This window comes from Mandrillus leucophaeus, unplaced genomic scaffold, assembly GCF_000951045.1.
Source record: "Mandrillus leucophaeus isolate KB7577 unplaced genomic scaffold, Mleu.le_1.0 Scaffold456, whole genome shotgun sequence".
Classification (NCBI taxonomy): domain Eukaryota; kingdom Metazoa; phylum Chordata; class Mammalia; order Primates; family Cercopithecidae; genus Mandrillus; species Mandrillus leucophaeus.
This window is the reverse complement of record NW_012104876.1, coordinates 579,633-604,923: the sequence shown is the minus strand read 5'-3', so window position 1 is coordinate 604,923 and position 25,291 is coordinate 579,633. Positions and strand designations below refer to the sequence as shown.

The 25,291-nt window shown below is 37.8% G+C and overlaps 1 protein-coding gene across 1 annotated transcript in view; it reads left to right on the top strand.

Annotated features, from left to right (window-relative positions):
* The window catches only part of ARHGEF6 (Rac/Cdc42 guanine nucleotide exchange factor (GEF) 6), a 120,190-nt gene that overhangs the window by 45,906 nt on the left and 48,993 nt on the right, over nucleotides 1-25,291 (top strand). The window contains exons 6-7 of the mRNA XM_011994418.1: nucleotides 3,517-3,587; nucleotides 22,509-22,603. Of these exons, the coding sequence (XP_011849808.1) occupies nucleotides 3,517-3,587; nucleotides 22,509-22,603 (166 nt within the window). The remainder of the gene's footprint in view (nucleotides 1-3,516; nucleotides 3,588-22,508; nucleotides 22,604-25,291) is intronic.

The window sequence follows — 25,291 nt, the reverse complement described above, 5'->3', positions numbered from 1 at the left end:
GGATCTTTACATCAGAATCAGGAGGATTTCTTATGCCTGTATTTGTGTGACACTCTTGTTTGAGTTATATCATACAAACAATCCACTGGAATTCTTCACTATATTGACTGACTCCCCCCCACCCCCGACTGATTGGATTACCCAATCTCCTCATTGCCTTAGAACACCACCTAAAATGTTTACATCTTCATGTTCGTTCTAGTTAGGTCACTTTCTAATCCGCCACCAGGGACTGAACTTGTCTCCTCAGAACCTCCACATATTCATTCCTTCTTTGCATGTTGCTGAGTGTGGGTTTCAGAGAGTCTTTCACGTGGCGGCAGTAAGAAGTGGTAGGGGTGGGGGTGGGGAGCAAAGAAGGAACAAGAGGCCAGAAACTGTCACTGAGGTCATAGTGCTGGTGTTTTTCTCTTTGCATTCCCTCTTGTAGTGTTTCATGGAGCCAGTCATTTGCAAGGTCTACGTTTTTTTAGACTTTCCAAGTTTATCCTTCCAAATCTGTCTCCCTTCTGTTCTTTGTGTTAATTCCCCAGCTTAGACCAAGACTGCAGAGAGAGCTAGAACTTCAGTGCTATGCTGAATTAATAGTGGTGAGAACATGCATCCTTGCCTTGTTCCTGATCTTAGGGGGAAAGCATTTAGCATTCGGTCTTTCCCCCTTTTATAAGATGCTAACTGTAGGTTTTTTGTAGACGCACTTTATTAAGTTGAAGAAGTTCTTTATTCTTATTTTTTCCATGAGTTGCTTTTTCTCACATAGGTGTTTAATTTTGTCAAGTGCTTTTTCTGCATCGATTAATATTATAATGTGACTTTTTTCTTTTAAGAATGTTAAGATCATGGGTTACATTAATGGATTTTAAAATATTTGACCAACCTAGGATGAATCCCATAGTATACAATTCTTTTAAAATATTGCTGAATTCTTCTTGCTAATATTTTGTAAATTTTTTTGCATCCATATTCATGAGGGATATTGGTCTGCAGTTTTCTTTTTTGCACTGCGTTTGTATGGTTTTGGTGTCAGTGCAATAGTGATTTCATAAAATGACTTGGGAAGTGATCTCTTTTATTTTCTATGTGACATACGGAATTAGTATTGATTCTTCCTTAAACAGTTAATAGAATTCTCCAGTGACACCTTATGGGCCTGGAGATTTCCTTTTTCAGAGTTTTAAATTTACAAGTTCAATTTCCTTAATAGTTATAAGGCCATTCAAATGATCTATTTCATATTGGGTGAGTTGCGGGAGTTTTTGTTTTCTGAGGAATTGGTTCATTTCACACCTAAGTGTCAAATTTATGTATGTAGAGTTGTTTGTAGTATTCCGTTATTATCCTTTTTATATCTCCAGGGTCTGGACTGATGTTCCCTGTTTCATTTCTGATAGTGCTCACATTTTCCCAGGAAAGCCTTATGAACCACCAGTGGATCCAGGTGGATCTTGAACTAGCAAAAAGCTTCCAGGAACTGGCTATGCTCCACTTGTCCTCACCGGGGAGTGACAGAATTGTCCCTCATTGCTACTTTTCTGCCTTATTTTCACTCTGCCTAACCTGGTCCCACTGGATAACTCACTGTCACAAGAACAGTTCTGCCTTGAGCGTTGCCATTTATACATCTGTGTTTCTGAAATCTTCCCCGAAAAGAAAACTCTGTACTGCCTTCCCTGCCTGTTTGAATTCCATCTGCCCTTCAGGGCCAGATCGAGTACCTCCTTCCCAGCAAGGTCTTCTCTAACCATCCCAGATCAAACTCATAGCCTCTCTGAACTCCAGCAGGAACCCCGGTCCATGCCATTGACCAAGCCCTTCAGTAGCTTTATCTCTGGGTATCATATTGGTTAGGAACACAAGCTCTTGTCAAGACATACCTGGGCTTCAGTCTTGGCTCTGCCATTTCCTAGCTGCATGACGTGAGACAACGGACTTCACTTCCTTGAATCTTAGTGGCCTCTTCTGTAAAATGAGAAGATAGTCTGCCTGTCAGAGTTGTTGTAAAGATCAAATAATGTGTCTTAAATGCTATTAAGTATGAAATAAATATTAGGGACATCCCAATACAATAATAATTAAAAATCAAGGTTAAATGGGAAAATATTTATAAAATAATATTGTAATAGAAGAATTATAAAACTGCAGGTAAGGTTAGAAACATCCAAGAGTGTGTGCATGTGTGTGTTCACAAACATATAAAAAAGAAAGGGAAGACACATTTCAAAAACAGTCTAAATGATGATGGTTAGCTCTAGGTAATGGGCTAATTGCTGGGTTTTGTTTTCTGTTCTATATTTTAAATTGTTGAGGGTGGGATTGCAATTGATTTATAATTTGAAAATATTATTTAAAAAAGAAAAATGAAGATCTGATGATATGTTATTATTTGATTATTTATACTGCACCATACTTTAGAAAGGGTTTAAAACAGCATACAGTATAGCAAGTTAAAATTAAAATATAAAACAAAGTGAAGCAGAGGAGAAAATGCAGGTAGGAAAGATGCTATGTTGTGACACTGCTAAAAATTTGTTATGAATGTCTCATATTTTTATTGTGTGTTTTTTTTTAAAGAATGTCCTAGGATTTCCTTTAGTCATGAGTTTAATAAGTAAGATTAATTTAGGTAAAAGAAGGGCAGCATTTTACAACGCAATGGAATAATATTAAAATTATACTTAAAAGAGAATAATGTCCTGCTAGTTTTCATCGAGTTAAACCTTCTGATTATTTTGTTGTTGGCATAGTAGACACACCCAAGAAAAGCATGCTTGCCATTATTTATATTTTATTATACTTGTATAGTAAATTGCACGTTATAAGTACAGATGCTTCTTGACTTACGATGGGGTTACATACTGATAAACCCATTGTAAGTTGAAAGTATCATAAATCATGAATACATTTAATACACCTAACCTACTGAACATCATGGCTTAGCCTAGCCTACCTTAAATGTGCTCAGAAAACTTACAGTAGCCTGCAGTTGGGCAAAATTATCTAACACAAAGCCTATTTTATAATAAAGTATTTATTAGGTCATGTACACAGTAGTTTGCCAAGGCAGGAAAATGTCAAAACAAATTATGATTTCTACTGAATGTGTATCACTGTTGCACCATTGTTAAGTTGCAAAATCATAAGTTGAACCATCATAAGTTGGCAACCATCTGTATGCATTTGGCTAGTATTGGTTTTGCGTATCTGTTTTGAATAAGTTGAATGGAGAGGGCAGACAAACCCCAACGGGGAGTAAAGTTCTTGCCCTGCCCCTGCTATTTCTTAGTTAGGTCTTAACTCCTTGGCTTATTCCTCCTTTGGAAATTGAGGGGTCTAGACAAGAAGGTCTAACTTTGACTGTCTATAGTTTAGCACAGTTGTAGTTTCACTTGTTTAAGTATGTACATTTCCATTGATCCTTCCACTGGGAATCTTTATAGCATGTTGGTTGACCTATGTTATAAAATGTTCATAATAGCCTTCTGTGATATTAACATAATTTAAATGTCTTTTTCACAGAGAGACCTCTCTCCCCCAAGGCCATCAAAGGATTTGAAACTGCTCCACTTACCAAGAATTATTATACTGTGGTAAGTGTTCAGATGATGAATAAAAATTTTCTTGACTCTATATGGAACTTTTTCACTTGTCAAACCATTGATGTGTTGAAGTGACACAAAGGAAAGACTGAATAAAGTTGCATGCATGAGTCCAATGCCATTCGCATTACAGTGGAGCTCTTCTACTTATATGCTTCTTACAGATATCTAGAAGTCTTATATCTACCGTGCTGAAAAATTCAAAGGTAGCATGGATTCAGAGCAAGCCCTATTAAACAGCATGAAATAGAAATTGGCTAATATGTAAGAATTATGGTGAAATTCAGCAGTTAAATATACCCTTACCAGATATTTAGAAGGTGAATTTCCAAGTTCCTGTAATGCAATAAATTTTAAGTGGTTGCATTTTGTGATTTTACTTCAGAATCAATGACTTCATTATTATATCCTCTGGAATATTATCATCCTTTAAAGAGAGCCCAAAAGGAAAACTGCCCTTTGGCACAGTGGGAGGAATGACATGGCTCTGGCTTAAACACAGATATGTCAAAATATGTTAGCTATAAATAGGGTATGTGCAATACTCAAAATAAATCCCTATTTGAAAAAGAAGTCGCATCATTCTCCTTCATCTACTCTCTGCTTTCTCTTCACGTCTCCTTTCCAGACTTGGTCCAGTCACTAATTAAAAGGTCAAGTCATGATTAACCTCTAAGTTTCCCTGTCTGGTAGCCTTGTCATTCCCCTGGCCCCGCCTCACCACCTCAGCTGAAATACAGTTTCACTTTTTTACCCAGTGTTCTATGTGCATTTGTCTTGCATACTCATCTCCCTTTGTGCATGGATAGAGTTTTTAAACATCTCTATACAGGTATGTGAATATCATTTTGTTTCAAAAAGTTGAATTTCACTCTTCAGTGAATTTGCTCCATAATGATGACATGAGCAATAGAGAATATGAAAAATCAAGAAGGAACTCACTAGCTAACATGGACAATAAATAATCACAGGGGACTATTTTGTTAATATCTTTTATCTTACGTTTCCAAGGCTAAAATATATTACCCAGCAGAGGTAGATTCCCTTCTCCCCTACTTCCTGATCACTTCTTTTAGCTTTTAGATAACTCCTAATTATTTAATTTTTAAAGAAAGGTTGTAGTGGAATAATGGATGAAAATATTACCATAGCTGCTTCTACCTGTGGGTCTGGAGCATATCATCACTCTGCTTTGGATCTCTCTCTGCCTCTGCTGATTCCACCAACTTAAAATGTGGTTGGGATTATCCAAGGCAGAGTAAACTCTGTGATTCTCATGGAATTTATATCAATCCTATATATATAATGGTCGAACTCTGGACATGCTGCAATTTATATATCCCACCTCCTGTTGGAAGACATGTTGTTTCTAGTTCCTTGCTGTTATAGACAATTCTGCATTGAATAGCTTATATATATATCACTTGTCAAAGTATATGAAGATCTGTATGGTGAAAGTTAGGTGCTTAGGTCAAAGGATATATATGTTTAACAATTTTTTTTGGTAGATATTATCCCAAACCTCAGACCTAATAAAGAAAACAAATGTCTTGGGGGAACCATGATAGCCTGTGAAGAACCTGTAGAACTTTGATGTGAATATTGCTTAATTGTTGACCAGCTGGATATATTGTAACTAGATATGGATGTGAAGAGATTTTGGTTGGTTGGGTTTTTTAAATCCACATTTCTTTGGCCTTGAATATTTAGGCAAATTTTTAGTGTCAATTAATTCAAAATATGTTTTGAGTGTTCTGATTGTCCTCCTAATCTGTGTTGAATGAAAAAAAATTATTCCATCCACAGGATTTGTAGACTTGTAAAATCAATTTCACTCACATGAAAAGTGCCCTCAACTGATGGTATATTAACTCTTCTTCCCTCCAAGAGTCATTAATTGTAGATATTTTCTGTTGCTAGATCTATAAGAATACTAATGACTGATTTTTACTTCATTAAAAAAAGAAATAACATTTTTCTCTTATATAACTAGTTGTATAAACAGCTGTTTTTAAAATATCAGACGATACAGAAATAATATAAAAAAGAAAGTAAGTACCACATGTAATCCCACCACTTAGAAATAATCACTATTAACATGTTAGTGAATCTCATGCCAAATTTTCTTTGAGGTAGGTGTATGTGTATCCATATATATGCATATATATGTATATATAGCCTGTAATATATGTGTGTATATAATTTTTCAAATAAAACAGGAAATTACGTATTTTCTTTTTCATAAATATTTTTCTTTTTTATTTTCTTTCTTTCTTTTTTTTTTTTTTTTTGACACGGAGTCTCACTCTGTTGCCCTGGATGGAGTGCAGTGGCACGATCTCGGCTCACTGCAACCTCTGCCTCCCGGGTTCGAGCGATTCTTCTGCCTCAGTCTCCTGAGTAGCTGGGACTACAGGCAAGCGCCACCACGCCCAGCTAATTTTTGTAGTTTTTAGTAGAAACGGGGTTTCACTATATTGGCCAGGCTGGTCTCGAACTCCTGACCTCATGATTCGCCCGCCTTGGCCTCCGAAAGTGCTGGGATTACAGGCGTGAACCACTGCGCCTGGCCCATACAGATTTTTCTATCCCCACACCCCAATAATACTTGTCTCTGACCAGGCCTATTCTTTTTTTTTTTTTTTTGAGATGGAGTCTCACTCTGTTGCCCAGGCTGGAGTGCAGTGGCATGATCTTGGCTCACTGTAACCTCTGCCTCCCAGGTTCAAGCGATTCTCCTGCCTCAGCTTCCCGAGTAGCTGGGATTACAGGCATGCACCACAATTCTCGGCTAATTTTTGTATTTTTAGTAGAGACAGGGTTTCACCATGTTGGCCAGGCTGGTCTCGAACTCCTGACCTCAGGTGGTCCTCCCACCTTGGCTTCCCAAAGTGCTGGGATTGCAGGTGTGAGCCACTGCACCCAACTAGACCTGTTCTTATGCTCTTCCATTTAGTGAGTCTTTGCCAGCCCAAGGCTCCCTTTAGTTTGGTCCTGTGTATTAGGTTTCCCAGAGAAGCAGAACCAATAGAGGGGAGAGAGAGAGAGAGAGAGAGAGAGAGAGAGAATGAATAAGGAATTGGCACATGTGAGTATGGAGGCTGAGAAATTCCATACTCTACTGTCTCAAAGCTGGAGACCTAGGAAAGCGGGTGGTGTAATTCCGTATAAGTCCAAAGGCCTGGGAACCAGAGAGCTGACAGTGTTAATTTCACTCTGAGGTCAGGAGAAGATCAATTTTCTAGCTCAAATAGGCAGACAGAGAAAGCAAATTCTCCCTTCTTCTACCTTTTTGTTCTATTCAGGTCCTTAGCAGATTGGATGAAGCCCACTCACAATAGGGAGGCAATCTGCTTTACTCCATCTACCAATTTAAATGCTAATCTCATCTGGAAAACCCTTACAGACATACGCAGAAATAAAGTTTAGCGAAATATCTGGGCACCCTGTCTATCCTGCCCAAGTTTACAGGATTACAACTTGGGTCGACACATACAATTAATCATCACATCCTGTGAACTTGGGCAGGATAGAGACCTCTGGGAATTTGTAAATCTGTAGACATATTCTCCCCCTTTTCAAGTTTCTAAGGGATTATCTGCTGATTTCAGCCCCATTTAGGCCTTGATGCAATTCTGGTGTCATGTCAATTTTGAAATGTTAAGTAGTTGTCCATTGTGACCAAGGTGGCTGTGGCACCCAGCTCAGACCCACACCTGCCACTAGGCATGTTTAATGTGGGTAACTGAGACTTGGCCACTCCTGGCCTGTTGTTTTGAATAGGAACTTAGCATCCTTGAGAGTCATGGCAGTCCAGATAAAGCTTTTACTGCCCCGACCTTGGTTCCTTAATTGTCCTCAATTATTGCTGCCATATGTTAAACTTCTCTCACTATTAATTATTTTTTCTAATAATCTTCTTCTGCCCATTGTCTTTCTTTGCTCATTGTAACTTAATGTTGTATACCAGGAAGATTTAAAAAGTAAAAATCAGAGAAAGGAATTGATGCAGCTTGGTTGTGAGGCTTTATTTGTATGCAGCACTTAGGTCTTGGCACCCATGGTCTCATTGGGAGGGCAGGACAAACATGATAGTGTAAGCCACATGGTAGAGAATGATGTAAGGTTGTAAAGTGTTGTAAGATGGGTTTTTCAAAATGCAGTTGGGATCCTTTGTCTCGGAGGCACCTGGGGAACTTGTTAAAACTACAGACATACAGGTGTGGTGGCTCACGCTTGTAATCCCAGCACCTTGGGAGGCCAAGGCGGGTGGATCACTTGAGGTCAGGAGTTCGAGACCAGCCTGGCCAACATGGCGATACCCCGTCTCTACAAAAAAATACAAAAATTAGCTGGGCGTGCCGGCCCGGGCCTGTAATCCCAGCTACTTGGGAGACTGAGGCAGGAGAATTGCTTGAACCTGGGAGGCAGAGGTTGCAATGAGCCGAGATTGCACCATTGCACTCCAGCCTGGGTGACAAAGTGAGACTCTGTCTTGAAAAAGAAAGAAGGAAGGAAAGAAAGACAGGAGAGAAAGAGAAAGAAAGAGAGAAAGAAAGAGAGAAAGAAAAAGAAAAAGAAAGAAAGAAAGAAAAAGAAAAGAAAAGAAAAGAAAAGAAAAAGAAAGAAGAAAGAAAGAAAGAAACTACAGACATCTGGGCCACACACCTGACTTGCTACATCAAATTCTCTGGCTGTTGATTCCAGGAAATAGCATTTTTAACAACTCCTCCCACTCCTTCCTTAACCACTTCCCCTTAATGCACAGGTGGCTCTGATGCTCACTTCACCTAAAATATGAGAACCAATCAAGGAAAAGGTTGAATGGAGGATGTAGGATTCAAGGCAAATCTTGGAGGAAGGTCGGAAGTTAGACAAGCAGAGAAGAGCTGAAAGTTTATTCAGACAGGGAGAGCTATATGAGCAGATTCTCCCTGGCAAGAGTGTGCCTGTCTGTAATTAGTCCCTGCAGGTCAGAGAGTGGACTGCACTCTCTTCTTCTCCCATCCAAATGTCCCTTGTAAGATGAAATTCTTTATTCACTGCAACTATTGCAGCACACTTAATAAAGCTGTCCTTTGTGCTGTCACAAATAGGCCAGACTCACAGTAATCTTAATATTCAACTCTGGGGATGAGCATCTGTGTGCAGAGTGAAAGATGGTATTTCCCCACATCCAGGTAGGAAAATATAATCACTAAGGACCAATGTAATTTATTTTGTTCTTGCTTTCTTCTACTTTATGTAACATATGGTAGATGCCTTAAGGGCATGTTTTATAGAACTTGCCTGCGGTAGAAAAGGTGGGAGGAAGGCTGTGGCATGTTACATTACAAAAATCCTAGGAAGCTTTGGGTAACCTTTGCTGTAGCTTCCCGTTTTCTGCTCACCCTCATTTTCTCTCTCACTCATCTATCTACCCTCTCACTCCCACCCTGGATTTTTCTACCTTTCTAGTGCTCACTCACCTTTTCAATTCTACTAGCCTAAACTACCTTACACATATATCCATTGATTCTCTTTTCCATATCCGCTCTTACTTCTTTCTTACCCTCTTCCCATCTTACTCTTCCATTCGAGGGCTGGAGGTGGAGGAAGTGACAGGATCCTAGGGAGTTCGTGAATCTGTCTGTGGATAATGGGGACTAGTGCTGCTTGTTTTGTGAAAGCCAAGGACCTGGGCGTGCGGAATCAATCACTGCAGGCGGTTCTACTGGCATATAAATCAAATATGACATAAATATTATAATATATTGCTCTTTTTGTTCTCAGAGAACTTCACCAACATTAGCTCATTTTCATAGGCATCGTAATTATCTCAGAATTCCTATAATGTAATAATTTTGCTTTGATTTAAGGTTTCCTGAGACCATTATAGACTCCTTTATCATTGGAGATATCTCTATTTTCAGCCATTGTTTATGCATTTTAGTTTCTTAAAATAATTTCTTTATACTTTTATGACTCCTTCCCTTTGGAAAACGTAGTTATACAAATGAACTCACTCTAAAGCCTCTCCAGGAAATGTAGGAAGTGTGTTTTACTGGAAAATCAATAGCCCAGGATGGCGGTAGCAAAGGCCTCCACCTTTTTTTTTTCCTATGGTTTCTCACTATCTATTTTATTCTGAATTCAGGCAAAGGTTGGTTGAGCAAAAGGATGCCCAGTTGTCCTTGGGAAGACAGAGTCAGGGAGGCAAAGGCAGTGTCTGGACAGAGTCTATTTTAGTGAGTTTGAATGAATTTCATCAGATCAAATTGTACTGCTCTGAAGTTGCTTGGCCTGCCAAACTCCTTGCCTTCTGACTCACCACTGAGGCCTTCTGTTTGGGAGCACATAGCCTTCTCTGTCTGCTTCCCTTCTTATCCTTTTACATTAGACGCCCTGTGGCCTGAAAAATAAAGAACCAGTCTCAGAAGTTCATCAGTTGATATTTTGAGATTGAAGAAAGCAATAAAGTTCCGAGTGACTTTGGGAAGGAATCCCAAACATCCACCCTGATGAGCATTCCTGCTCATCCAACCACAGCAAGAGAAGTTCTGTTTAGTATATTACTACTCACATGCATTTTTTTTGGGGGGGAGGGGGGCATAATTTGATAAAAAGACTTATTAACCACTTTTGTCATTTTAATTTTGTAAAGTCCATTCTGCCACTCTCAAAACTTGCAGTCATAGGAGTTTAATGTATATTTCCATTTAGCTCTCCAGAACTCACTCCAAGGCAGCAGGAAGTGTCTGTGTGCCTCCCTCCCATGGGAAGTAACTGTCCTATGCCAGTGGTTCCAGCAGAGATGGGTCTGCTAGAAAGTTTGTTGCCTCACCTAGCAAATAAACCCACTGGAGCAGGACACTTGGCATCTTCCTGAAGAATCTTAGCAATTTCATGTACAAGAGCCCCATATGATAGCATTTTAAAGGGAATTGAAATATTAAGGCTATTTCAATGGCGGAGAAGGAGAGTGAATTATATAAACAATGGAATTAAAGTAGTGTTTGTTTTAAAAATCACATTTTATGATGAAAATAATATCTATGATTTTACTAATTTAAAAAATTCCCTTCAAGCTATGACTGTTTGCTGTTGTTTTCCTTTATTTCAACAGATATTATAATTCAGGGACTATGACAGTTATATACAACAGTGCTTTAAGGGAGGGTGACAGCTGGGCATGGTTACTCATGCCTGTAATCCCAGAACTTTGGGAGGCAGAGGCAGGAGGACAGTTTGAGCCCAGGAATTCAAGACCAGCCTGGGCAACATAGTGAGACTCCGTCTCAACAAAAAATTAAAAATTAGCTGGGCATGGTGGCTTGTGCTTGTAGGCCAAGCTACGTGGGAGGCTGAGGCAGGAGGATCATTTGAGTCTGGGAGACCAACACTGCAGTGAGCCAAGATAGTGCCACTGCACTCCTGCTTGGGTGACACAGCAAGACTCTGTGTCAAAAACAATCAAACACACACACAACAAAAAATAAATGAATAATTTAAAAAATTAAAAAAATTTTAGGAAGGGTGAGGATGTGAGATGGCTTGTTACCAGACATGGTCTTTTTAGAAAAGTGTGAACAGGCCAGGCATGGTGGCTCACACCTGTAATTCCAGCACTTTGGGAGGCCAAGGTGGGTGGATCACGAGGTCAGGAGTTCGAGACCAGCATGGCCAATATGGTGAAACACCGTCTCTACTAAAAATACAAAAATTAGCTGGGCATGGTGGCATGTGCCTGTAGTCCCAGCTACTCAGGAGGCTGAGGCAGAACAATCACTGGAACCCAGGAGGCAGAGGTTGCACTGAGCCGAGATTGTGCCACTGCACTCCAGCTTGGGCAACAGAGTGAGACTCTGTCTGAAAAGAAAAGAAAAGAAAAGAAAAGAGTGAACAAAAAGATTAGAAGACTTAATTCCCTCCCAAATATAAGAGGGCCCCATCCTTTTTGATTCCCAACACCAATACTGTAGATAACCAAGTAAATATTTTATTTTTATTTTTATATTTTTTGAGACAGACCCTCCCTCTTTCACCCAGCTGAAGTGCAGTGGCACGATTTGATTTGGGCTCACTGCAACCTCCACCTCCCAGGTTAAAGCAATCTTTCTGCCTCAGCCTTCTAAGTAGCTGGGATTACAGGCATGTGCCACCATGCCCAGCTAATTTTTATATTTTCAGTAGAGATGGGGGTTTCACCATGTTGGCCAGGCTGTTCTCAAACTTCTGGCCTCAAGTGATCTGCCTGCCTCAGCCTCCAAAAGTGCTGTAATTACAGGCGTGAGCCACTCTGCCTGGCCCAAATAAATATTTTAAATAAATGTGCATATGAGCCTTACCTCCTCCTTTTTACTTAATAAAATATAGTACTGTTGAATTCTAGTGCATTTATCTCTATTTCTATGAATTAAAAAAATGAATATCAGTGCTGAGTATAAGTGATTACTTGAGGAACTGCAGTGAACAACAACCCACATGGACAAAGAGCTATCATGATGAACAAGCTTGAGTATTGAGGGCCATGACCCTGGATAAGGACTTGGAGTCAGAGAAAAAACAGAAGAGTTTTTATTGACAGGTGAGAAATTTGTGCTTTGTTTTTAAATAATAGCTTTATTGAGGTATAATTCACATAGCATAAAATTCACCATTTTAAAGTGTATAATTCACTGTTATTAGTGTATTCACAGAGTTGTACAATGATCGCCACTGTTTCATCTAATTTCATAACATTGTTATCACCCCAGCAAAAAACCTATCAATTATCAGTCACTTCCCATTTCCCATTCCCTTCAGCCCTTGGCAACCACTAATCTACTTTCTGTCTGTATGGATTTTGCCTATTCTGGAAGTTTTACATACATGGAATTCTATAATATGTGATATTTTGTGTTTGATTTCTTTCACTTAGCATAGTATTTTCAAGGTTCATCCATGTTGTAGAATGTATCAGTACTTCTTTCATTTTATAGCTAAGTAATGTTCTATTGTATGGTTAGACCGGCTTTTATTTATCCATTTGTCAGTTGATGGACTTTTTTTTTTTTTTTTTTTTTTTGAGACGGAGGCTCACTCTGTCACCCAGGCTGGAGTGCAGTGGCACCATCTCGGCTCACTGCAAGCTCCGCCTCCTGGGTTCACGCCATTCTCCTGCCTCAGCCTCCCGAGTAGCTGGGACTACAGGCACCCGCTGCCACCACGCCCGGCTAATTTTTTGTATTTTTAGTAGAGACAGGGTTTCACCGTGTTAGCCAGGATGGTCTCGATCTCCTGACCTCGTGATCCACCCGCCTCTGCCTACCAAAGTGCTGGGATTACAGGCTTGAGCCACCGCGCCCGGCACTTTTTGGTTATTATTAAAAATGCTGCTGTGAACATTCATGTACAAATTATTGTGTGGACATATGTTTTCACTTCTTTAGGAGTAGAATTACTGGGTCACGTGGTAACTTTGTGTCTGACTTTCTGAGGAACGGCCAAACTGTTTATCACAGTAGCAGTACCATTTTACATTCTTACCAACAATTGTAAGAGTTTAAGTTTCTCTATATCCTCACCAACACTTGTTATTATCTGTTTTTTTCTTTGTAATATAACCACCCTATTGAGTATCAAGTAGTATCTCATTGTGGTTTTGATTAGCATTTTCCTAATAGTTAATGACATTGGGTATGTTTATTGGCCATTTGTATATCTTCTTTGGAGAAATTTCTATTCAAATTCTTTGCCAACTTTAATTGATTATTTTTATTGTTGAGTTGTAATAGTTCTATATATATTGTGGATACTAGACTCTTATCAGATATATGATTTGCAAATATTGCTTCCATTCTATGAGTTGTCTTTTCACTTTCTTGATAATGTCATTTCACACACAAAAATTTTTAATTTTGATGAATTTCAATTTACTTATTTTTGTTTTGTTATGCTTTTAGTGTCACCCAAGAATCCATTGCCAAATTGAAAGTCATGAAGATTTCTTCCTCTGTTTACTTTAAGACTTTTGTAGATTTAACTCTGAAATCCATTTTGAGTTAATTTTTGTATATGGTATGAGGTACGGGTGTAAATTTTTTCTTTTGCATGTGAATATCTAGTTTTCTCAGCACCATTTGTTGAAAAAAAATGTTCTCTCCCCATTGAATGGTCTTTTTTATAATTGACAGATAAAATTATATGTATTAATTGTGTACAACATGATGTTCTGTCATGTTTAGTCATTGTGGAATGACTAAAGCTAGCTAATTAACACACATATTACCTCACATAGTTATCATTTTTGTGGTAAGAACAATTAACATTCCCTCTCTAGGCATTTTTTAAGAGTACAATATATTGTTATTTACTATAGTCACAATGTTGCACGAGAGCTCTCTTGAACTTATTCCTTCTAACGGATATTTCATATCCTTTGATCAACATCATCCCAACTGGGTCCCCCAACTGCTGCAGCCCCTTGTAACCACCATTCTATTCTCTAGTTCTATGAGATCAACTTTTTAAGATTACATATATGATGAGATCATGTGGTATTTTTCTTACTGTGACTGACTTATTTCACTTAACATAATGTCTTCTAGGTTGATCCATGTTGTTGCAAATGGCAGGATTTTCATCTTTTTAATGATTGAATAGTATTCCACTGTGTTTTGTTTTGTTTTGAGACAAAACAAATATTATTTGTATAATAGTATTCCATTGAGTTTTGTTTTGTTTGAGGGTCTTGCTCTGTCACTCAGACTGGAGTGCAGTGGTGTGATCCTGGCTCACTACAACCTCTGCCCCTGGACTCAAGTGATCCTTCCACCTCAGCCTCCCAAGTAGCTGGGGCTACAGGTGTGCACCACCACACCTGGCTAATTTTTTAGTTTTTTATAGAGACAGGGCCTCACCATGTTGCTGAGGCTGGTCTTAAACTCTTGAGCTCAAGCAATCTGTTCTCCCCAGCCTCCCAAAGTGCTGGGGTTATAGGCATGAGCCACCATGCTCAGCCTCCGTTGTGTTTTTATACCACATTTTCTCTGTCCATGCATCTGCTGATTTCATGTTTTGGCTATCATGAATAATGCTGGAATGAACATGGGAGTGCAGATATTAACATACTGATTTTATTTTTATTTTTGGAATTTGAATCTGTCAATATTCACAAAATAACTTACTGAGATTGTGATTGGAATTATGTTGAATCTATAGATCAAGTTGGAAATAACTGACATCTTGATAATACTGAGTCTTTCTACCCATTAATATAGGGTATCTCCCCATTTATTTAGTTCTTTGATTTCTTTTACCAGAGTTTTGTAGTTTTCTTTATATAGATCTTGTACATATTTTCTTAGATTTATACCTAAGTATTTCATTTTTAGGGGTGCTAATCTAAATGATACTATGTTTTTTTGTTTCAGATTTTAATTGTTTATTGCTGATATAAAGGAAAATGATTGACATTTGTGTATTGACTTTGCATCTTGCCACCATGTTATAATCACTCATTAGCTCCAGAAATTTTTTTGATTTATTCAGATTTTCTACATATACAATCATGTTATCTGCAAATAAAGACAGTTTTATTGCTTTCTTCCCAATGTGTATACCTTTTATTTTTTTCTTGTCTTATTGTGTTAGCTAGGACATTCAATATGATGTTGAAAAAGAATGGTGTGAGGGGAACATTCTTGTTTTGTTCCTAATCTTAGTAGGAAAGCATCTGGCTTCTTACCATTAAGTATGATGTTAGATGTCGGGGATTTTTTTGTTTGTTGGTTGGTTTTTCATTTTCTTTTTTCTCTTATTTTTTTCATAGCTGTTCTTTATCAAGTTGAGAAACTATTCCTAGTTTTCTGAGAACTAAAAAAGAATCATGAATGGATGTTGTATATTGTCAAATGCCTTTTCTACATCTGTTGATATGATCATGTGATTTTCCTTCTCTAGACTGTTGATGTGATAGATTACATTAGTGATTTTTTGGAATGTTGAACTAGTCTTGCATACTTTGTTAAACCACACTTGGCTGTGTTGTAGCATTCCTTTTATCAATTGCTGGATTTTATTTGCTAATATTTTATTGATGATTTTTTTAACTATATGCATTAGAGATACTGGTTTGCAGTTTTCTTGTAATGTCTTTGGTTTGGGTATTGGGGTAATTCTGGCTTCATAAAATGAGTTAGGAAGTATGTATTCTCTGTGCTTCTATGTTCTGGAAGAGATTGTAAAGAATTGATATAATTTCTTCCTTAAATGTTTAGTAGAATTTACCAGTGAACCTATCTGGGCTTAATGCTTTCTGTTTTGGAAGGATGTTAATTGCCAATTCATTTTCTTTACTAGATGTAGGCCTATTCAGATTATCTGTTTCTTCTCTTGTGAGTGTTGGCATACTGTACCTTTAAAAAACTCCATTTAATCTAGGTTATCAAATTTGTAGGCAGAGTTATTCATAATATTCCTTTAACATTATTTTAATTTCCATGGGATCTCTAGTGATATCCTGCCATTTCATTTCTGATATTAACAGTTTGTATCTTCTCTCTTTTTTTCAATGAAGTTCACCAATTTTATTGATCTTTTCAAAGAGCCAGCTTTTGGTTTTATTGATTTCCTCTACTGATTTTCTGTTTTCAATCTCATTGATTTCTGCCCTAATTTTTATTATTTCTTTTCTTCTGTGTGCTTTAGGTTTAGTTTGCTCTTCTTTTTGTTGTTTCCTAAGGTGAAAGTTTAGGTTGTTTATTTTAGATCTTTCTTCTTTTCTAATATATACATTCAGTGCTATAAATTTCCCCACAAGCACTGCTTTCACTGCATTCCACAAATTTTAATAAGTTATACTTTCATTTCCATTTAGTACAAAATATTTTAAAATTTCTTTTGAAATATATTTTTAGAAAAGAAATGTGTTATTTTGAGATGTGTTGTTTAATCTCCAAATATTTTCCTGTTATTGATTTCTAGTGTGATTACATTGTCGTCTGAGATCATAGATTGCATGATTTCTATTCTTTTAAATTTGCTAAGGTGGGTTTTATGGATCATAATGTGGTCTATCTTGAGGAATGTTTCATGTAGGCTTGAGAAAAATATGTAATCTGCTGTTGTTGGATGAAGTAGTCGATAGATGCCAACTATACCCAGTTGCTTGATGGTACTATTGAGTTCTAGTATGTGCTTACTGATTTTCTGCTTGCTGGATCTCTCCATTTCTGATAGAGGGGTAGTGAAGTCTCAACTATAATAGATTTATCTATTTCTACTTGAAGTTCTAGCAGTTTTTGCCTCACATTTTTTTTTTTTTTTTTTTTTTTTTTTTTACCGAGTATTAAATCACAGGAGGAATTTACTCCAAGAATGCCAATCAACATACTGGACAATGTCTTTAACTATAGTTTACAACAATAGTTTACAACTATAATGGCCTTTCATATAGCTGCTTCTAATGTCAGTACTCATTGAAAGGCATAATATGAAAATATAACTCAGCCAAAGAAAATGTTTCTTTTGTTCATTTCTTTTGCTCATTTCTTGGAATAGCAATTAGCAAGTACCAATGTGTATAAAATGCCTAAAAAATACATGATGCCATTGTCGCATATGTTTGAAAAACACAGTATCATATTGGCCCTGCTTAGTTTCAAAATATACTTATCATACTAAAAGTTCTAAAACGCTATGCATAAAGAAATTTGTATAAATTATTTAACAGTTTTTCATAATTGTTATTGTTATTCTTTGGGAAGTTAGATATATCAATATACTTTCAGATTTATCAATATACTTTATTCACCTGGTCTTTGAATGAGAGTAGGTTAAGTAAGCAAATTTATTGTCATTTGCACTGACAAGGAGCTAGAGTGTTCCTTTTTTTTTTTTATTATTGATTGAAGGGAGAACATTTCCACCACAACTTTGATGGAAGAGTTTTCATTTGATTATAAAAATTGTGCCCCGTGTATTTTGATTCTGTTTTTAGGCACATGCATATTAAGGACTGTTATGTCTTGTTGGAGAACTGACTTCTTTATTATTATGTAATGGCTCTTTCTATTCCTGATAATTTTTCGTGCTCTAATGTTTGCTCTGTCTAAAATTAACATAGCCACTCCAGCTTTCTTTTGATTAGTATGAACATGATACCTCCTTTTTCATCCCTTTATTTTTAATTTATAAATGTCTTTATATTTAAATTGAATTTCTTATTAACAGCATATGGTTGGGTCTTATTTTTTGATTCACTCTGAAAATGTCTGTCTTTTCATTGGTACATTTAGACCACTGACATTTAAAGTGATTATTGATATAGGTGGATTAATGCCTACCATAGTTGTTACTGTTTTCTATTTGTTGCCCTTTTCGTTGTTCGCTTTTTGTCTTCCACATTTTTTTGCTTTTTGTTTTAATTGAGCATTTTATATGAGTCCATTTCTGTTTTTTCACATATCAATTATATTTCTTTAAATAAACATTTTTAGTGGTTGCTCTATGCCTTTATAGCTAGTCCCAGTTCGCTTTCATATGATACTATACAAAGATATACACTATATTCACAGGTAGTGCAAGTACCTTATAATAACATAGTATTCCTAATGATTACCTCCCATCCCTTGTATGATTGCTGTCATTCATTTTACTTACACATAAATACACATTAGTATATACACACACATAATCAAATACATTGCTGCTATTATTATTTTGAATAAACTGTTATCTATTAGGTCAATTAAAAATAAGAAAAAAAGTTTTTATTTTATCTTTGCTTATCCCTTCTCTAATATTCTTTCCTTCTTTATGTAGATCCAAATTTCTGACCTATATTGTTTTTCTTCTCTGTGAAGAACTTCTTTTAACATTTCTTGCAAGGCAGGTCTAATGGTGACACTTCCCCTTAGTTTTTGTTTGTCTGAAAGTCTTGATTTGTCTTTCGCTTTGAAGGATAATTTCACAAGATACAGAACTCAAGGTTAGTGGGTTTTTCTCTCAACACTTTAAATATTTCACTCCACTCGCCTCTTGCTTGCATTGTTTCTGAGGAGAGGTCAGATGTAACTTTCATTTGAACTCACGTATAGATAAACTTTGTTTCCCGTGGCTTCTTTCAAGAATTTTTTCTTTATTTTTGATTTTCTGGAGTTTGAATATCATACGCTTAGAATTTTGTTTTGCATTTATCCTACTTGGTCTCTGAGCTTCCTGGATTTGTGATTTGGTGTCTAACTAATTTTGAGTAAATTCTCAACCATTATTGTTTCAATTATTTGTTCTATTATTTTCTCTTTCCTCTCCTGATATTTCCACATTACGTGAATGTTGCACCTTTTGTAGTTGTTCCACAGTTCTTTCGTATTCTCTTCTGTATTTTTCCCCCCAATCTTTTTTCTCTTTGCTTTTTGGTTGTAGCAGTTTCTATTGACATATTCTCAAGCTCAAAGATTCTTTCCTCAGCCATGCCCAGACCACTATTGAGCCTATCATGGGCAGACATTCTTCATTTCTGTTACAGTGTTTTTAATCTCTAGCATTGCTTTTTGATTCTTTCTTAGAATGTCTGTCTCTCTGCTTATAATGTCCATGTATTCCTGCATGTTGTCTACTTTTTCTGTTAGAGTCCTTAGTATATTAATCACAGTTACTTAAAAACACTGGTCTGATAATTCTAACATTCCTGTGTTATCTGACTTGAGTTCTGGTGCTTGCTTTGTCTCTTCATACTTTATTTTTTGCCTTTTAATATGCCTTGTAAATTGTTGTTAGAAGCCTGACATGATGTACTGGGTAAAGGAACTGTGGCAAATAATCCTTTAGTAATGTAGTGGTAAGGTGTAGAAGGAGGGGAAGCATTCTATATTTCCATGATTAGGTCTCGGTTTTTAATGAGCTTGTGTCCCTGGACCATGAACTTCACCAGTGCTTCCTAGTTCTCCCCCTTAGGTGGCACAGGATGACTAGAAAGGACTGGAGTTGGGTTATCTTCCTTCCCCCATGTGGAAGGCTAGAGCTGGCTGGAGTTGCTTATTGACCTTCTCCCATAACAGTTAGTATTTGATAAAACTTCAATAGGTTATGCTTGGGCCGGGCGCAGTGGCTCATCTCTGTAATCCCAGCACTTTGGGAGGCCGAGGCAGGCGAATCACCTGAGGTCAGAGGTTCGAAACCAGCCTGACTAACATGGTGAAACCCTGTCTCTACTAAAAATACAAAATTAGCTGGGCGTGGTGGCGCATGCCTAGGGAGGCTGAGGCAGGAGAATGGCTTGAACCCAGGAGGCGGAGGTTGCAGTGACCCGAGATCCCGCCATTGCACTCCAGCCTGGGCAATAAAAGTGAAACTGCGTCTCAAAAAACAAAAACAGAAAGAAACAAAGCAAACGAACAAACAAAAAGTAGGTTATGCTCTGGTAAAATAGTTTCTCCTGAGGGCAGACCTCGTTAAGAAGAAGAGAGTGCTCTGGCATATTCAAAAAGGCAACTTTTTCCCTCCCTCTGCCTGAAGCATGAGGGTATTTTCCTCTAATCTTCACTGAGAGAACCTGGAGCTTAAACTCACAAAACTGTGGGTGTGCTGTCTTAATATTGCCCCCCTGGAGTTCCTAACTCTCAGACTTGTGCATCCGGAGCCCCCAGAAGTTTGTCAATTACAGTGTAGGTTTTTCTATCCTAGTGCTGGTTCCTGTGGAGGCTTCTGCTTGTGAACCTCTGCTCTGGTGATTTGTGATTCTCTTTATCTGCCTGTCTGTTTCCCCAATTTTTAGAGTAGCAGTTTTCCCTGTGACCTCACTTTTCTGACAGATTTAAGAGAAAACGATGGTTTATTTCAGTTTGTTTAGCTATTTACTTCCTGTTACGATGGAGTAATGACTTCTAAGCTCCTTACATGTCAGACTGAAAAACGAAAGTCTTTTTTTCTTTTTTAAAATAGGCATTTATAAATATATAGTTTCCTTTAGGCACTGTTTAACTGCACCCTGTGAGGTTTTGTATGTTGTGTTTTCATTTTCATTCATCTCAAAGTAGTTTCTAATTTCCATTCTCGCGCTTGGACTTTCTATGGAGGGGAATATTTCTATTCCATTACTGGGTTAATTTCTGAGAACATCAATACCTCCAGAACCCTGCATTTACACTTTTAGACGGTAGTTTCTGAGGAATAGAGGAACCGAAAGTAGACATGAGTGGCTCGGTATAGGGGCTGCAATTTAACCCCAAGCTTTTGAAGCCATCCTGTGTTCTTCTAAGCCAGTGATTCTCAACTGGGGGCAATATTGCCTTTCAGGTGACATTTGGCAATGTCATGGCAATGATATGGGCATTCCGTCACAACAAAGAATTATCTGGTTTGAAATGTTAATAATGTTGCTATTGAGAAACCCTTTTTTAACCCTTTAAATTGGTAGGTCTGTTTCCCACTTACCCAACACCTATCTGTACAGTGTGTCACTACATCTTCATAATGGTCCCCAAGGTAGGTGCAATATCATAATCTGAGATGATGTAAGCAAAGTTTTAAACTGAAGCAACCTCTCAGTCAGCAGCAGAGTCAGAACTACCACCCTGCACTCCAGTTGTTTCCCAGAAAACCCACGGTTACCGGGATCTCCACTTGTTTTGACCATTCCACCTTTCAAAAGCAGATCATCATGCATTGTCTTGTGAGTATATGGCTGGCATATTGGTAGGCTAATACACTTCTCCTAGTTAAGGACACTTCACTCCGTATTGTAACTCTCTGTTTAATATCTCTGCAAATACAGTATAAACTCCCTGTGGGCAGCACAGCAGTTGGCAGAGTAGGCACTCAGTTGATTTTGTTGAATGAATTAGAATATATGAAAGAAAATTATACCAGAATGTTAACTGGGTTGTCTCTAAGAGCTTAAATGAAGGTTTTTAAGATTATTATGCTTTAAGTTCTAGGGTACATGTGTACAACGTGCAGGCTCATTACATAGGTATACATGTGCCATGCTGGCCCACTGCACCGCACCCATCAACCCGTCATTTACATTAGGTATTAAATGAAGGTTTAATCTGCCACCAGAAGAGGCTTGGAAATGGGTTGTGACATGACCCTAGAACTGGTGGGGGAAGAGAAATTGCGAACCCCCATATTGGTTGTTTTGTCTATAGGATTTTAATTACATGATTAATAATAATGATAATTTTTATTTCTCTTGTTAAATTTCTCACACTTCAGCCTACTTTGTTCTTTGAATTGTTCATGGTAGCACCTTCTGCCTTTAATAAAAGACTAGTTTTAACTCTGCTTAAAAATTCACTGTATCCTCAGATTTTATTCCCTAAAGGTCTTATCACAAACATAACTTAAACAAAAATCTCATGTGATGTTTGATATCACAGTGATCCTTAAATTATACTGACATTAAGTCTCTGTGTCTAAGGTAGCTGGCCTCAATTTTCTCCTCCATAAAAGAGGAGTAATGATTCTTTGTTAACTAACTGAGAACTTCCTGAGGATAAAATGATTTACAGCACACGAAAACATTTTAAACAGTACTGTGGGGTTTGATGTGGGCTCACACCTGTAATCCCAGCACTTTGGAAGGCTGAGGCATGAGGATTCTTCCAGACCAGGAGTTTGAGACCACCCTGGGCAACATAGAGAGATCCTGTCTCGACAAGAAATAAATAACCAAGCAGTACTGTGTAAATGGCAAGGCCCATTCAGTTATGGGTAACTGAAAAATTTTATTCATATGAATTGTGCAATATAACCAGTTGTCATGCAATAATTAAAGTAGTTTGCTAGATTGAAAGAAAGCGCATAGATTTTGTGTTCTTTGCTTGCAATGGTAGCCTGAGTAAATAGGACCTTTTCTCTTCCTAGTAACTTGGTTAAAAGATCAAAGCTACATTTTGCCTTAGACTATTTTGATGATTATAATATATTGACTTTTTTTTTTCATAGGTGTTACAGAACATCCTGGACACTGAAAAAGAATATGCTAAAGAACTTCAGTCTCTTCTTGTTACTTACTTAAGACCCCTGCAGTCCAATAACAAGTAAGATGTTTATTTTAAACCCCTCACTAAGTAAAGCAACATAATGTCAGCATATGGATTCGTTATTCGTATGTCAGTCACTGAATAATTGATTTTGCCCTTTAGAAGAATTTCCACAGATCACAGGTTGCCAAGAACATGGTCAGGGCAATAGAAATTATGCAAGATGTTGCTTTTGGAGAGCTTGGCTTGCTTTCTCTTCTGGCTGTGAAAGGAATGAGCAGATCTGTGTTTCTTACTGTCACAGTTTTTATCTTGTACATTAAAAAAAAAAAAGTGATGTGCCTGGTTTTACCTTATAGGAAAAGAATTCCCTGGTTCTTTTATTCAGAAAGCACATCAACTGGAAATTCTCATGCTCACTCTGACCTTTGTTTGCCAGGGCAGAACTTCTTTCCCATGCTCTGAGAATGGAAAGAGTATGGCATTTTGTGAATGCTCATAAGAACTATTCAAGCCATTATTTCACCCAGGCAAATGTGAATGATAAAGAGATGCTAAAGTGTTTTTAAAGACAAAATGTTCAAACCTTACTCTGGTCTTAGAAATCTGAAGTGATTGTGTAAAGCCTGAATTGAAAGCTTCAGTTTTCATGAAAGAAAAGTAGTGACCATTTTTTTAAAATCCTTGTAGGCACAGCATATTTAACAAATAGTGGTAAACTGCATTTATTTGTTTTTATTTTAATTAATTAAATTTCACCAGAGATCATGATCAAATAGAAAATTTACCAGTCAGCCCATATAATGGAGAACAAAAACCTCTCTTTTTACCTTGGAAAGAGTTTACTATTGATAAACAGTTGCCTAAACTATCAGCTTCAAACTTAAATAAGTTAATATATTTGAGAAATTTGGCCAGGTGTGATGGCTCAAAATCCTAGCACTTTGGGAGGCTGAGGCAGGCAGATCACTTGACGTCAGGAGTCCAAGACCAGCCTGGCCAACATGGTGAAACCTTGTTTCTACTAAAAATACAGAAGCAAATTAGCTGAGCCTGGTGGTGCAAGCCTGTAATCCCAGCTACTTGGGAGGCTGAGGCACGAAAATCGCTTGAGCCTGGGAGGCGGAGGCTGCAGTGAACCAAAATCACATCTGCATTCCAGCTTGGGAGACAGAGCAAGACTCCATATGAAAACAAACAAACAACAACAACAACAACAAAAAACCAAGCAGACAAAAGAAAAAGAAAAGAAAAAAATATTGTGAGAAAAATTCTCCCCTTTTCCAAATTATGCTTGTTTAGTTATAATGTCTTTTTTCTTGCTAAATTTCCCACTTGTTTATTCTCCTGGCACCATGGAAATCTACTTCAGTATGAAAAGATTTTCTATTCCTGTGTTGTAAGAGTTTAAACATGATCCATAACAAAGTGTTATTTGGGGCAGGTGCAGTGGCTGGCTGGGCACGTTGGCTCACGCCTGTAATCCCAGCACTTTGGGAGGCCAAGGCGGTGGATCACTTGAGGCCAGGAGTTCAAGACCAACCTGGGCAACATGGCGAAACCCCATCTCTACTAAAAATACAAAATTAGCTCGGCATGGTGGTGTGCACTTGTAGTCCCAGCTACTCAGGAGGCTGAGGCAGGAGAATCGCTTGAACTCGGTAGGCAGAGGTTGCAGTGCACCAAGTTCATGCCACTGTACTCCAGCCTGGGGGACAGAGTGAGATTCCATCTCAAACAAAACAAAACAGAACAAAAAACAAAGTATTTTTTATTATTATCATGTGAAATATGAAGTGTTCTGTGAATCATAGTTCTTAGAGCTGAAGTAAATCAGTAAATCATTGGGTCTAGTATCCTGGGAGAAATGACTATCTCTATTGGATAGAGAAGAAGCTGAAGTCCAGACAAGTTTACTCCCTTGCCCATCACACAGCCAGTACGTGGCCAGGCTGGAGCCACTGTGCCCCCTGCTGCCAAGTGAAACATGCTTTCTGTTTTCTGGAAGTGACAGGCAGAGGAGATGGAAACTGAAGTGGTAACTCTGGGAGGGGAGATGGTAAGATTTTAAACGAAGGAGGGACTGATTAGCGATCAAAAGGCAATACATGTCCCACTGTACTCCAGCCTGGGTGACAGAGTGAGACTCCGTTTCAAAAAATAAATAGATAAATATATTCCTGATTCCTGTCCCTCTTCCAGTCTCATTCACAATCCCTAACCCGAGGGGGTGTGATTGGTGATAAGGTGAGGTGTGTGCTGAAAGGGGCTCAGGGATCTGGGAATGGTCATTTCCCAAGGAGAATATGGGTGCCGGTACAGAAGAAGGGAGAATGGTTCGGTTGTTGGGTGGCCAAAACATAGATCATCATAGACTGTCTTTTCCTCCTGTACTTGTATGTTGAAATTTTTTTCCACTTTAAGGCCCAATAAATGCTACCTTTTCAATGCAAAAAAAAAAAAAAAAAAAAAAGACAATACAAGGATTTAATGAGTTCTTTTCCTTTGGCTAAATACTCAGTAGTGAGATTGCTGGATGGAATGGTAGATCTACTTTTAAGTTTGAGAAAACTCTGTAGTGTTTTCCAAAGAGGCTGTACTAATTTACATTCCCACCAGCAGTGTGTAAGTGTTCCCTTTTCGCCACATCTACGCCAACATCTATTTTTTAAAATTTTATTTATTTATTTTTATTTTTTTGAGACGGAGTCTCGCTCTGTTGCCCAGGCTGAAGTGCAGTGGTGC